The sequence below is a fragment of the Perissodus microlepis genome, chromosome 16 (assembly GCF_051167445.1).
Source record: "Perissodus microlepis isolate ML-2025 ecotype Zambia chromosome 16, ASM5116744v1, whole genome shotgun sequence".
Classification (NCBI taxonomy): Eukaryota; Metazoa; Chordata; class Actinopteri; order Cichliformes; family Cichlidae; genus Perissodus; species Perissodus microlepis.
Window position 1 is genome coordinate 26,967,991 of NC_140476.1, and position 15,441 is coordinate 26,983,431.

Genomic DNA, 15,441 nt, shown 5'->3' on the forward strand with positions numbered 1-15,441 from the left:
CGGATGTCGCACCGTCCAACTGAGACGCTTGACGACACGCGCAGACCTCCAGGCAGACGCGGCGGCGACAATCACGAACTCAGAACGCGCGGCACGGCCACGGACGTCTGTGAAGTCAGTGTCCCGCTGTTTACCTGAACGTAGCCAACCCCGCGCGCTCTCTCGGACATAACCGATACACGGACACGCGCAGCGGAGAGGCGGAAAATTATGGCGACGTTGGGACCGGAGTCGGCTCGCCCCCCTCTGGGTTCTTCTCCGTTAGTCCAGGCTCACATCGGCAGCGCCAACCTGCCTCCCAACCGGGGCTTGGAGCGGGCGCTGGAGGAGGCGGCGGCAAGCGGCGTCCTCAACCTCAGCTGCCGAAAACTGAAGGAGTTTCCCCGGACAGCAGCCAACCACGACCTGTCGGACACGGTGGAAGCAGGTAGGTTGTTCTTTGGTGTATTGCACTCCCCCAACAGCCCATCCCGGTTAGCTTTTAAGAAGGGGGGGCACACCGGTGCTGGGCGGTAACTGCTCCCCGCTATAAACGCGTCACGGCGGCGTGGAGACTCCTTTAAGTAACCGCTGGACGTTATTTACAACATTGGCATTTCCGTTATCCACGAGGACTAACTGAGCGTTTGCTCACGAAGCTGCACGGGTGGTGTGCCGAGCCCTCAGCCCTGGTGGTGTTTGCAAGTTGGAACTTTGGCTTCACCTGAACCGGATGCACAGTTGACTTTAACCCCTCCACTGAGTCGTGTTTAGCCTCCTGACTGGCTTCATTGTGACCTGAGATTTGTTCATTATTGAGAGAACAGTCATAGGAAAAGTTTCAAGTTTCCAAATGACTGAAGCCCTGTGTTTATGGAGGGCTATAGTGAAAGTGGGCACTGGAGCATTTATCACTGATCCGACTGTTCAGTGGAAATCCCCACTACTTCCTTTTAATCCATTACAAGATGTAAACAGGCATGGAGAGTTGGCTGAACCCCGACACACTCAGTCTGTGCTGTTTTAGGCACAACATAGCTATTTTCTTTCCAACCCAATCCCCTATCACGTTAATTACCAGAACACAAAAGGTTATGTGTGTAAAGTTTTCTAACATAAAGGTAACCAATAAAAAAAAAAAGATGTATTTTTGCGCTGTAAAAGCTGAAGGAAAGGGTCTTTAAGAAAAGCAGATGTTGTTTTATATGAGGGTTCTTTGTTACAAAGAAGGCTTGATATAGGAGTCATGAGTTAAAAAGTTTAAATGTGTTTGCGCTCTAACAGACCAGTTACCTATCCATGTCATAGACTGTATGTAAAAGATGGATGTAGCCACCATGCAACCATCAGTTGCTTACTGAAGACTGATTATGAAGTCCTGAGCTGAGTTTTTTGTTATTGTTGTCATGTTTTGATACTAGACAAGGACAAAGGGGTGGAGCTGACTGTGAAAGAACTCTGCATACACCTAGGGTGATGCCTTGTGATTCATAAATAACTAGCTAATTAGCATACCCTAAATAATCCTGATTTATGACTCTAAAAATGATAATAATTTGGATTTAAACTTGAACTTTATTCAGTATGATCCAAAATCAACAACCAAGCCCATAAACTCATCAGGAAAGTGTTTACTCTGGTCAGAGAGTAAAGGAGTCGAGTGCCATTTTAATGAACTTCTGTACAACATATGTACATATATGTAATAGCTTCCTGTCTGTGTGCTGGTAAGGCTTAAATTTGGCTCTGTAGCTGCATTAAAGGACAATAATATGACTTGCTAAGTGGAACAGGCTTTTCAGAAGTTTGTGCCTCAGTCTTTGTGAATAAAATTATAGTGTGGGTTTAATATGTTATGTAGAACTAACTAGCAGTGTTCTGTATCTTTGCAATATATGTGTACAGGCTACAGAAGCAGTTAGCTTATGAAGTAGCGCTCCACTGTCTTGTTCATATGTGATCACTTAGGACTTAAAAATAAATAAATAACATGGCAACAGCCAAAATGCTAACATTGAGCTTTCAGTGTGAGGTCCTAAACCAATGGCTGATGTCATGGTGGCTGCATCCGTCTTCTAAATACAGTCTATGAGCTTGGTGTATATTGTGAGTCTTGATAAGTATGGCCAGAAGCAGGACTACCTTTATCCATACTGGGGTTCATGATTGGCATTTTCTTATTGATACATACCAGGTCAAACGGAGTATAGGATATAAGGTGCAGGTCTCTGTGGTTATCAAACAGTCAAGTTTTCATCACTGACCTACTGCCCTGATCCACATAATAGTTTTCAGTGTTCGCTCTGACATCATGTGGATTCATAAGGATAGATTTGGGGGCATGCTGGTTAAGCTGATTTGCTGTACTGTGCAGGCATTTTATCTTTCAGCTTTTAAAAGTAGTAGAAACACTGGGTTAGACACATGCTCTAAATGTTGCCTGCTAATGCCGTTGGCAACAAAAACTAAGTTGTGGCTGTCTTTGCTCTTCAGAGTAAGTGAATAAATGGGTTGGCTGTGCTACAGTGAAGACAAGTGACGTTACTTTGCTGCACTTCGGTCTCTAACTTTGTTTATGTACACTAAAAAAGAAATGTGGATTACGTAACTGCTGCGGAGCTCACGTTTACAGAACCATACACCCACCCACCCACGCATGCATGCACACACACGCACACCGCAGCAGCAGTATGAAGTCAAGCGATAGAAGTGATGGCAGTAAAATGAGAGTGTGAAGATTGTGTGCTACAGTTTAACATCGTTCCTGCAGTATATATTAGGGATTCCTGGTCATGGACAAGACTTTGTGATCTGGGATGTTTTGTGTCACTTACATACCAAATGGCCTTTAGAGAATCCTTCTTATAAATCTAAGAGGGTGCTTGTCCTGCCTCTTATCCCTAAGAGTCAGTCAAGAGAAAAAAAGAAAGCAGGTAAAACTGGGCCCTAACAGTTTGCAAGCTGTAGATGTTTGTGTAATATGTGTCAGGACGCTGAAGCCATTTTCCTTTAAAGTGACAAGATGTTGTTGTACAAAAATGTTGTTCCAGAGATTTATAGAATTGCTGTCAAGGGCCATTGAATCTGTTCTGGCAGCACGTGGTAGCAAAACTTCTTACTCCTAACACTCCTAACACTCTGTTTATTTTTTCTCTTTAATTTGATGCCAGTTTATTTAATGCTTTCTTACCATGACGGTCTCAAGGTGCATCATCCTGATGTAGTGGCTTACACATCCATCCTGGAGGAGACAGAAATCCCATTGGGGTTGTGTCAGGAAGGGCATCTGGTGTGAAAGTCTGCCAAAACAAACATGCAGCGTTACCTGCTGCGATGGCTCTCTATGAATGAGGGATTAGCCGAAAATAGCTTTTAAGGTGCATTATCTTAACCACTTCAGGAAACAGAAGGAGGTGTCAGATTAATGAGATTAATGATTTCATGTACATAGTTAGGTCATAAGTGTTTATTTAATAGTTTGTTGAGTTGTCACAGCAAATATTTGGCAAATAGGCCAAATGAGAAACAGTCTTTCTTTCCGTGTAAAAAATTTGAACTACATATTTAATCCTTGAGTTATCTTTATATGAGGAAAAAGAAGGCCAGTCTCATCAGGACATATCAGTTTTTTTCTGCACAATAAGGAAATGCTGCTGCAGGAAATGAAAGAACTGTCACAACTCTCTGGCTTTAAATTGTAAGAAACAAAACATGTAAAATAAGAGAAAAAGTCCTGATGCTCATTATACAATAGATAAAAGCTGTAAAACTTAGTCCAAACATATGCCTTTCATCACATTTCATCACATTTTCCAGAGCTGTCCACTGGGGCCAGATTGGAGCATTTGGCAGGCTGATTCTGACCCCTCCAGGCCATATGTATGACACCCCTGCTTTAGGATAAAGGAAGGGTTCAAAAAAGCCAGAGAAAACAGTGCAGCCATTAAGATACGTGGGTTCAAAATATCTGTATCAGCCAATATTGGCCCTACTGACTGGTACCTCCTGCAAATTCTGGCTCAATACTCGAAGATCATGGGATAAAGGGATAAAAAATGCTAAATTGTCATTTTAAACATTTGGTTGCATGTCAGCGTATCAGTGTATCAAAGTATCTCTGGCACTGGGAAAAAGAACCGAAGAAGCTTGAAAATCCTGATGTAGACATTTTGGAGTCGATATGACCGACATGCTGGTGTGACAGTAGTAAACAGTGGCGTGTTGAGTTTTCTGTAGTGAAGATGGAGGCGTCTCTGATCACACAGCAACTGTGATCAGCTCCCATGAAAAGAAATGAGATGAGACAGAACAAAGTGAGTCACTGTGACAGACGAGCGTGCTGTGGAAGCACTCGTCTTTGAATGCACACATGCACACGCGTATTTATATAAATCAGCTAAAGTGCACACAGAAGCAGTGTGTCAGAGTCGACAGAAGTGCAAGGACTCACACTGTGCTTCCTCCTAGTTTCATATCAGCAGTCGCGCAAGTCTCAGCTTGTAGTGAAACACAAGCTGGAGCTGCTTTCCTTACAGCCTCCTCCCACTAATGGCTTCTCTCAAACTAAGAGGTGGCTTTTTGTTGGAAAAGAGCTACTTTTAGAGTGTTTACAGTCACTCGGGTGAACCACGCTGAAAGGCGGGCTGAAGAAACACAGAAAGATGGCGGGTTTTAACTCCTTTCTGCAGTTGCTGTTTTGGGCCTGCTTCTGCCTGTTCTCAACCCTCTATTTAATACTTAATCACACCTGATTCATACAACACACAGATGAAGAAGAGATTTGAAACATCACATCATAAAGCATCATTATAATTTTGTATGGTGCTGAAAAAGTGTAAGGCACATTTTCAAAAGCTTACTTGTGGAAGATGTTGCACATGGTTGTGATGAAGGAAGAGGGACTGAAACAGTTATAAAGGATAAAGAAAAAGAACATTGAGAACGATCAGAGGCCGATGTTGATTGTTAACAGGGTAAAATGTGGTATATCTAATTGAACGTGAGATAAGATTTATTAATATGACACGCTCAGGGAGGGGATGCATATGTGTGGTTGCAGGTATTTATTTTAGGGTAGATTATATCACTTGTGTCCAGGAACTGAAAGGTGAAGGAAGGTGATTTTCAAACCAAACCAACCAGTCAGTCTGCTTTCAAATGTGGTGGGATCAACAGCAACTACCAAACTGTGTGTGTGTGTGTGTGTGTCTGTTTGTGTGTTTGGGGTGTTAAACATCCCTTAACTGCCAGACAGTTGAAAGATAAACAGAATGACATAATGTTTAGTTCTGAGGAATGACAAAATTTTAACCGCAGATTTTATTTATTTATTTTTTAAATCGCAATCATCCACAGCAATAACACGTAACTGATTTTGCTTTCATTTTATGCGCTTACAAATCCTCTTTTGTACCGTTCCTGATATAATTGCTATATATAAAAGTTCTAGCACTCAGGGTGAAAGTGTTTGGGAAAAATCTGAGAACTTGAAGGGGATTTCTGTTTAAAGATGATTCCAGGAAAGAGGAAGAGAGTAGGGAGATGATTTTTTTCAGTAATAAAACTGATTCTTTCTGGTCACCACTCTACAGTTGTGAGAATGGCATGAATATTAGTTTTCACAAAGTATGTTTATGTGAAGAGTCAATATTTGCAGTGTTGGCCCTTCTTTTTCAAGAACTCTGCAGTTGGCCCTGAGATGCTGTCAATCAACTTCTGGCCCAAATCTTGACTGATGGCAACCCATTCTTTCATAATCAATGTTTGGAGTTTGTCAGAATTAGTGGGTTGTTGTTTGTCCATCTGCCTCTTGAGGATTGGCCACAAGTTCTCAATTGGCTTAAGGTCTGGGGAGTTTCCTGGCTATGGACCCAAAATTTCAATGTTTTTTTTCCTGAGCTACTTAGTTATCACTTTGGCCTTATGGCACGGTGCTCCATCGTGCTGAACCATTGTTCCTTACCAAACTGTTCTTGGATGGTTGGAAGAAGTTGCTGTCGGAGGATGTTTTGGTAGCATTCTTTATTCATAGCTGTGTTCTTTGGTAAAATTGTGAGGAAGCGGCCCCACACATGAATAGTCTCAGGATGCTTTACTGTTGGCATGAGACAGGGCTGATGGTAGCGCTCACCTTTTTTTCCCCAGACATTCTTTTTTCCAGATGCTCCAAACAATCGGAATGGGGCTTTATCAGAAAAAATGACTTTACGCCTGTCCTCAGCAGTCCACTCGCTGTACTTTTTTACAGAATATCAGTCTGTCCCGGATGTTTTTTTTTGTTTGTTTTTTGAAGAGAAGTGGCTTCTTTGCTGCTCTTCTTGACACCAGGCCATCTTCCAAAAGTCTTGGCCTCACTGTGCATGCAGATGCACTCACACCTGCCTGCTGCCAGTCCTGAGCAAGCTCTGCGCTGGTGGCACTCAGATCCCGCAGTTGAATCATCTTTAGGAGCCAGTCCTGGTGCTTCTCGACTTTCTTGGGCACCCTGAAGCCTTCTTCACAACAACTGAATCTTTACCCCTGAAGTTCTTGATGATCTGATAATGGTAGATTTACGTGCAATCTTAGTAGCAACAACATCCTTGCCTGTGAAGCCCTATTTATGCACCGCGATGATAGCTGCATGTTTCCTTGCAGATAACCATGGTTAACAGGAAGAACAATGATTTCAAACATCACCCTCCTTTTTAACACATCCACTCTGCTATTCTAACTCAGTTAGCATGACATAATCTCCAGCATGCATTCCCACAAAAGATCCGCGATCTCATTCTTTTGCCTTCACAATAACTAATAATAATAGGCTTAAAGTTATGATGGTTTTCTACAACAGTATCGGAGCTGCAGCGTCATCTGGTGGCAGATGGCCACGGCCACATAACATGTGACAATTTAATGACCTTGGCAATCAATAAAAATATTAACACTTAGATTCACCGAGTTGTACGTCTGGTACCTTCTAGTGACAATAACGATAATTAGTCCTCTAGTGATGGGCTAATGTATAAGGTGATCAGTTCAATTCAGTTTCATGTTCTTTGTTGGCTGCTCTACTTGCAGCCGTGCACTGATATCTAGCCCGAGAGCTAACATGGCATGGAGGAAACAATCAGCAAAGGGTCAGCAGGATCCAGCTCCACGGTTAAGTCTAAAACATGTTGACTTACTCATAAGCCCTGTACCTCACTGAAAAAGGGACCTGGAGGTATTCCTTCAACACCGGTGTCTAAATGGTCCTCAGCTATGGAGCGCTCGTTTTGTAATAAATGTATCACTAATATACAAACATGTTTATATCTGGAAGGCTTGAATCAGAGGTGTACAATGTATGATGGGGCTATGAATTATTCAGTTAATTTCTTCATCAATTAATCATCTTCTCCTCATATTACTACATAGATGCAGAAAAACACTGTAGCTGTCTCTGTGCTGCTGTGTGGTTGTGTTACTGTCCTACAGTGGACACACTGATGAGCTTTTTGGTATTAATGCTCTGTCTGTCTGCTGTGGGTTTTATGTGTGTGAGCATGTGCTTCCCACCACATACCCAGCTCTAGACAATACGCATTTCTGCCGTGTTTGGCAGTTTTTTTAGTGGACAGACACGAACACACAGGCACGCACACAAAGAGCTTTACAATATGTGTGTAAACTGACAGCAACAACCTCCCTGCGTTTGTCAGGTGTACTGTGCAAATTTTTATATGCAGTTAAAAAGTTCAAATTGTTCTCCACTTGTACTTAAATGCATTTGCACATATAAGCATGTTCATCAGTATATCTGCGATTTATTCTGTTAATAGGCAGTTTTTTTGTTGACCATCAACCCTACCAGAGTGAGACATTCTCTAACCATCAGCAGGTTGGATTGCCATATCTCAGCATTTTTTTATTGCACTGTGGTTACTTTCCAAGTGTGTACATGAAAGGTGGAGGAAGTCCCAGAGCACAGACCAATTTACCCATCAAAAGTGACTACAATAATAATAATAATGATAATAGTTTTTTTTCCATTTTTTGTTTAATAGCCAACCCAACTGAAATCATACCTTTAAATTATGTAGATCAAATTTTAGTTGGGACATTCACTATTTGCAGCAAGATGCTTTTGGAAAATGAGCTGCACAATACACAGTTAATAAATGCTTGTTTTCTGTTGCTATATGAATGCAGTTTATTTATTTCTACTAATATTTCTTTACTTTAGACTTTTCTTTGAGGAGGAATTTGAGAAGTTTGTAGTTTTCGTAGTGGTGCAACTGCCCAAACTTTAAGCCACGATTGTATTTTTTATCCTAAAACTGCTGCATGAGAAGCGCTGTCACTGGACTGGTGACGTTCAGGGTGTACCCGCCTATCGCTATAATGTCAGCTGGGATAGGAGCAGATGCAGAGTGATTGGGGGAAAAGAAAATGAATACAGTAAAACAGCAGTCCGGGGTTTGCAGAGGTCTTAGATCCTGAAATTATTTACAGGGAGTTTTTTTTTCTTTCCAATTTAAGTATGTTTTCCATATTTGTTGAAGAAATCTGTCAACACGACTTGTACTTATAGTCAGGTCTATTTATTTCACCAAATACCAGATTTAACGCAGAACGTTCCTGACCCCGGGTCTGTAAGCAAAACTCTAAAGGGCCCTCCGACCTGACCAAAGAACCATTTGCCATTGTCACAGGGAGGACAGGTTTACTTGATCGCTCTTCCCGCAGTTTACTCTCATGGTGATTTTTCTTTTTTTCTGAAGAAAAGAATATTTTTTTCTTTTTCTCATAGAAACTGTAAACAATGATGTGGGGTCCTTGTATAATTTGTGGGCAACTTGCTTATTGATCTGACTATGCAATATTTTACCAGTCAATAGACCAGCAAGCTGCCATGTTGGCCCGATAGTGGTTAACAATATTATAGAAGTCATTAATGATACAGAAAGAGTGCAATAAAGGTTTGAAGGATGCAGCTGTGTGTGTGTCTGTGTGTGTTTAATGTGTGTAGATGGATGCATAATGTGTGCCTGAGGCATGATTTATCCCCCATGACATTACCACCCTCACTTCCTATACCTCAGTGCTGTTCCTTCCCTTTCAGGAAGCGTTGGATTTCCAGGAATGTGTTGGGATGTGGGGTTAGAGGAGGCACTGTCTGCTCAGTGTTCGCGCCACACCTGAACGTAGTGACAGCTGTGATGGAAACACACACCCTCAGATCCTCAAACACTTACACTTATATTTGGAGGACAGAGTAACCACAGCAGAGTGGTCTTTTGAAAGTGTCAAAAAGCACAATTTTAATTAACACATTTTAATAATTTAGGGAACCAAAAGACAGAAGTGCATGCTTTCCTTCCTCATGATTAGATGCCTTAACATTACCCCTCACTGTGAGCTTCACCTTCAGCTGCCTCCTATTGATTTGTTCTCAGAGAACTCTAAGAGGGAGGACCAGCGGCTCATGCATATAGAATGAGGCAGTTAAAGAAGCACTTAATGGAGCATTTAATGGTTTTCTCTCTGAGGGATGAAGAGCTACAGAGACGCCAGTCGGAGAGAGTGAGGAGCTCAGGGACATCAGAAAAGAGCTCAGTGGACTGAGATGGAAAGTGCAATCTAACAGGACCGAGTCCAGGTTCTGTCAGCTTGGATCAGCGCATGGATGGGCAAGATTTTTGGAAACTTAAATAGTCTAAAATGTCTGTGCAACTATTTTTTGCCTTATACAAAAATAGGGGTGTTTTACAGCGTTTCCCATGCTGGTTTCACCTGATATATTGACAGCTCCTCAGAATATTTATCAAGTTTTTTTTAATCATCCATCTAAAATGGTGATGTGATCCATCAGCTACTGCAACCTTCCCTTCTCTTACTCTGAAAGTTCAGCTGCTGCCAGTCTTCAGTGTCATTCAGCTGTGTTGAGTCTCTTGTCTTGTGGTCATTGTTCTCATCTGGAGAACCACTGCATGAAAGTTTAACATCCGTCTAACATCAGCCAGCAGCAAGTGCTGAGCCTTTTCTCATGCTGCTACGCTGTGCTCACAGAGTCTGCTTACATATCTTAGCATTTACTAAGTTAAAGGAAAGACAGTGGCTTGATGCCTTGCTTGAATATGTGTGTGTGTGTTTGTGAGAGAGAATATTGGGCAAAAACATTGAGACAGAGAAAAAAGGACTTCTATGAAAAAACAACAACAACTTCATTAATGGTGGAAAAAAGATTCCTGATGAAGTAATAATGTCTTAGTTAGTCTTTGTTCAGAGGAGACCATGACATATGGAACACTTGATCCCTGAGCATAACACCTGACACCTACCTATGAGTAAGGATATAACTTCAGGCTGTGACATCTTTTTACACATTGAAACTGTCACACTGATGTCACATATTACATCATCTCTGAGAAATTCTGTGTAATTGTACAAAAGACAGCAAACTCAGACAAAGTTCTAAAATGAGGTCAAGCTAACATTGAAGTTAGCTACCATCTGCCCAAACTAGGGATGCTCCTGGTGACTAATTTCTTACTCCATTATGAACATTATATGTTATACTCCAGACAAATGTAGAAGTGGATAGGAAAATTGATAGATCACTTCTGGATACATCAGCTTTTTTTAATATAAGATAAAGAATAGAATAAACATAATGTCTTATTATCTCTCAGGTTTGCCACCAAGGACCTACTGTTCTAGGTTACTCAATTTTACAATCTCTTTTTTCCCACCTATTTTACAAAGTTGTTTGTCTACTGTGGTAGCCGTGGCAATGTCACTATTATCAATTAATTACTCATTAATAGTGATGATAATGGTGAACTGTATGCCTCTGTTTTATTTTATTATTGTAAGTGTAGTTAATGACAAAGATGTCCAGAGGCTTGCAGACCTTGCAGAGCTGTAAGTGTCTTTGCACTAGCTTTGCTCTTAGTCAGTGGAGCAAAAGCTAACCTGAAGATGGGTGGAGTTGTGATAATGATACTGTAAGGTGGGGAAATGAGGGTGGAGATGCTGGTTTTCTCACCAGCACAGAGGAGGGAAGTAACTGCTCCCCACTACATTGTGTTCAGGAGGCAGTGCCTTGGAGCTTTTCCTGTTAAGGAAGCCAAGTATCTCCCCACCCCCTCACCACAACTGTAAAGCGTAGCCGCAGCTACAGCTGGACTTATATCATTATTACTTTATGGCTGCCTAATGCAATGCTGATTTTTTTTTTTTATTCTCCTAGTGAAGTAAAACACAGCAAACATAAATTTAACACTACACTGGAGGGTCACATACTTGCTGGCAGCTCTGAGAGGCTATCATTGGAGCTAAATGCTAACTTCTGTAAACTAACACAGTCCTTTTGTGGCCCACGTGTGCTGCGCTTCCTGTGAGTGGCCTTTTGGACATTTACCGATAACGAAATTGAATTGAAATATACTTTTTCCACTTTGTGTATGATACCTCGGCTTTGGGTGTCCACTAATATCATCGCTCTGAGGAAGAGACTAGCAATGCTTTGCTCTTTAATTTAGCATTGATTGGTTATTAAAAGGCGCCGCGACAGACTGGTTATCTGGATGATATGAGGAAAGCCTTCGATGTGCAGTTGCATTATTCAGAACACCAGTGACAGTGACTTACAGTGTTGCTTAAGCAAAAGTCATTGAACTCGGTTTAGTTGAAATCATGCGATACACTGTAGCCCCTCTGTTTTAAGGTGGTCTTTGGTATCAAGGCCCTCCTGTGTTATAACATTAAGGTCAGAACTTCCCAGTCAAAGCTAAAGACTCTGGGAGTCTGTGACAGGCTAATATTTCACAGATCAAACAATTATTTCATTAATGGTGGGGAAATATTTTAAGTAACCGTTAGTTACGGCTCTAACAGAAAGGATTAGGCAGGATCAGGAAGGCATGACTTGTGGGACACTCGATCACTGAGCATATAAGGAAAAGCTTTTGATACCTGACACTTACCCGTAAGCCAGGATTTGACTTGAGGCAGTATCATTGCTTTACACATCACTTGACACTGATGTCATACATTACATCATGTTTTAAGCATTTTTTTCCCTCTTCTTCTTTCATGTTCACGTTTTGTCCTGTAGTCTACTATGTGCTTGCGATCACGGCAGTGCAGCATGCGTGTGGTCACATCTTGTGCCTGTGCCTGTGACTGAATTAGATCTTTTGAGGCTTTCTTCTATCAGTGTTTGTCATCTGCTGCTGCGCGCTGCACAGATCAGATGTGTCTCTGAAGCTGCTCTGTGGAGCTGAAAATACAAACACACTGACAGACCAAAGACCAGCCTCAGTCAGCTCATGTAAACCTGCTTCTCCTCCTTCAGCACATGGATTTATTACCTCAGGTTTGGCAGGGTTAGCTACCACCCTTCACTGATTCATGAATGGCGGTTACAGATGTTAATGTTAACATTTAGACATGTACGGCAAAACAGAATGATTTTTTTTAAGCTTTTGCTGCTCATTTAAAATCTTCCACTAAAGAAATTCCAGAGAAGTGCAATGTACTAATGGTCCACATTTGCTGCAGGTGAAACACTGTCTTGCTGTGTGGTGTCCTGGAGTAACACTTACACCCCCACCCCAGCAGTCATGACATGGGAAGGTCCAAGGAAAATACCTAATTATTTGAACCACTCGTCTGCATCAGGACGTCCCCACCTGCATTCTTGTTCGATAGTGTGCCCCTCTGAGCGGTCTCTCTAGATAACCTTGGAAGGGAACAAATTTCCTTCCTCAGGCCTTTTGCAATCTGAAGGTCACTTCCTTCTGTTCTCTGCTGCACAGTGCACCGTGTGATTACACGTATAAACTGTGTCTGCCTGTGTGTTAATTATTGTGAGCTCACTAAATCATCACTCTGCTATAGTGTCATTGTTATGCTTAGGGATACACTCAGTTCTGGTTTTATACCAGTGGTCAGCTGAGAGAAACTGCTTCTTTTGTATTTAGTTTGTTTAGCTTCACATTGACTAATCACACCTCATCCAGCTGACTTACAGCAAGCTTTTTGTATTGAAGAGCAATAACATAACCTGACAGTTACACATGAGCCTGGTGCCCCTATTCTTAATGGTCTCCTCTGGACCAGTTAAAGGGGGTGTCTTATATTTGTCTTTTTTTATGTTTTCTGCTCTCACTGAGTCTGACCTTTTGGCTTACAGGATTTACTTGTACATACTCTGATCTTATTATTAGAAACGCTGACTATGTTTAATAGGACCTACAACCCTGGGGCAGTACATACATGAAGAATCAGTCAAGCGGCGGTGGCATTCGTCTTCCTCCGATGGTGCCTCTGGAAGTAGACAAACGTAACCTTCATCACCAAATCCGCTGGTGCCGCACACTGGTATTGCCCATTCTTCTCTATGGATCTGAGATCTGGGTCATCCTCTACCACGACCTCAACAAGCTCGAGGTCTTCCAAATGCGTGTTTGTGTTAGATTCTCCAAGTGTCCCTCCGTGATTGTCTCAGCAACAGTGCAATACGTAGTCAATGTCACCAGGAGCCCTCAATGGAAGAGGTGATGGAAAAGCAATGATTGCAATGGTTTGACCACGTCTGCCGCATGAGCAGCCGTCGCCTGCTATATCGCCTTCCTCTGCAGCAGCACCTCGCCCACTGGAGAATCAAGCATGGCATGCCCAAGAAGAGTTGGATCAAGCAAATTGAAAACAATCTTAAACAATGACGTCTAACCCTCAAGCAAGCAAAGGTCAAGGCCAGAGATTGCAAGGCCTGGAAGTGCATAGTTGACTGGGATGGAAACCCTACGGCACCCCCTGCCAACTGTCAACCAGGGACAAAAGAAGAAGAAAGATACACGCATGAACTACTTTGTTAGGTACACCTGTTCAATTCAGTGTTAATGCAAATACCTAATAAGCCAATCAGATGGTAACGTAGTTCATTTTGACATGCAGACATGGTCAAGATGACCTGCTGAAGTTCAAACAGAACAGCAGAAAGGGAGAAAAAGGTGAATTAAGTGATTTTTGAATGTGTTATGATTGGTGCAGCTGCTGGGATTTACACTAGTAAACCTTTACAGAGAAAAAAGAAGAGAAATATCCAGTTAGCAGCAGTTCTCTGAGCAAAAAATGCTTTTAGAAATGTTAAATATTGTTCTGTTAATTGTCCCTGAGGTTAAAGAGGAATGGAAAGACTGGTTCAAGCTGATAGGAAAACAACAATAAGTCAAATGATCACTCGTTACACCCAAGGTATGCAGAAGATCATCTCTGAAAACGCTCTACGCTGAAGCAGATGAGAGATTCACATCAAAAATGTGCGGTTCACAAATCTGCAGAAACGGTGATACTGTCATGTCAATATGGAACAAAATGTGGAAGGATTAATGTTTCTAGCACCTTGTTGAATCCATGGCACAAAGAATTAAGACCGTTATGAAGGTGCAACCTGGTATGAAGCGTCCAGAGAGCGTATACGAGAGAAAACTAGCTGAAGCATGCGTGGTCCCCTTTCAGACGATTATTTGGACACCAGTGCAGTTCTGCTTTTTGTTCATGTAGATCTGACACCTTCTGCAGTTTGTAGTCTGTTATACGGTGCCACAGTCCATATAGCACTCTAGTTTATAAAAAAATATATATAACATATTCAGTGGAGTGGTGGCACAGTGGATTGCACTGTTGCCTCACAGCAAGAAGATCCTTAGTTCAATTCCACCATCAGGCCGGGGTCTTTCTGTTTGGAGTTTGCATGTTCTCGGGTACTCCGGCTTCTTCTCACAGTCAAAAGACGTGCAGTTAGTGGGGATAGGGTTTATTGAAAAACAGTAAATTGCCCATAGGTGTGAATGTGAGTGCAAATGGTTGTCTCCGTCTATGTGTTAGCCCTGTGACATACTGGCAACCTGTCCAGGGTGTACCCTGCCAAGACAGTTGGGATAGGCTCCAGCGCCCCCACGACCCTGAAAAAGTCATTCAGTGAAGTGTGACCTATTGTGATCCAATTAAATTTTAGTGAAATTTTAAAAATGTGTACTGCATAATAAAAAAATGAAATTGCATCCCAGCTTTAAAACAAAATGAGACCACCTTGTGTCTTTCTAAATCAGAGATGTACAGTTTTGGTCTGTCCTGACAGACGCTTTGAATAAATAAAGAGGAACACTCTCTCATCCCTCCAAATGTAGGCCAGATTCACCCCCAAAACCAACACACACACACCTCTCTCTATCTCCCACTTAAATCCTCTTGGCATCATACTGTCATCCAGACACATACACACACATCCATATCAATAACCAGTTCACTGTGATGAGCGCACACACTTTCCATACCCCTCTGCTTCAGGCTTATCCTAATTCACCATGAAGCACATCCCAGCATACATAAATAAGCGTTCACATATGCTCAAACACATACGCACACACATGCGTGAAATAAAATAAATCCACATCCCGTCTGATAAAGAGCTTGTAGCATTAAGTCACA

General features: G+C 42.0%; 1 protein-coding gene across 8 annotated transcripts in view; it reads left to right on the forward strand.

Moving 5' to 3' along the window:
• Positions 1-42: 42 nt before the first annotated feature.
• Positions 43-15,441, forward strand: part of lrch1 (leucine-rich repeats and calponin homology (CH) domain containing 1) — a 94,794-nt gene continuing 79,395 nt past the window's right edge. For 3 of the 8 annotated variants that reach the window (XM_084908746.1, XM_084908741.1, XM_084908742.1), the window contains exon 1: positions 44-427. In XM_084908746.1, the coding sequence (XP_084764872.1) occupies positions 211-427 (217 nt within the window). In that variant the 5' untranslated portion in view covers positions 44-210. Of the gene's footprint in view, positions 428-15,441 lie in introns of all 8 variants that reach the window. The other 5 variants (XM_084908748.1, XM_084908744.1, XM_084908743.1 and 2 more) reach the window with 4 other exon arrangements.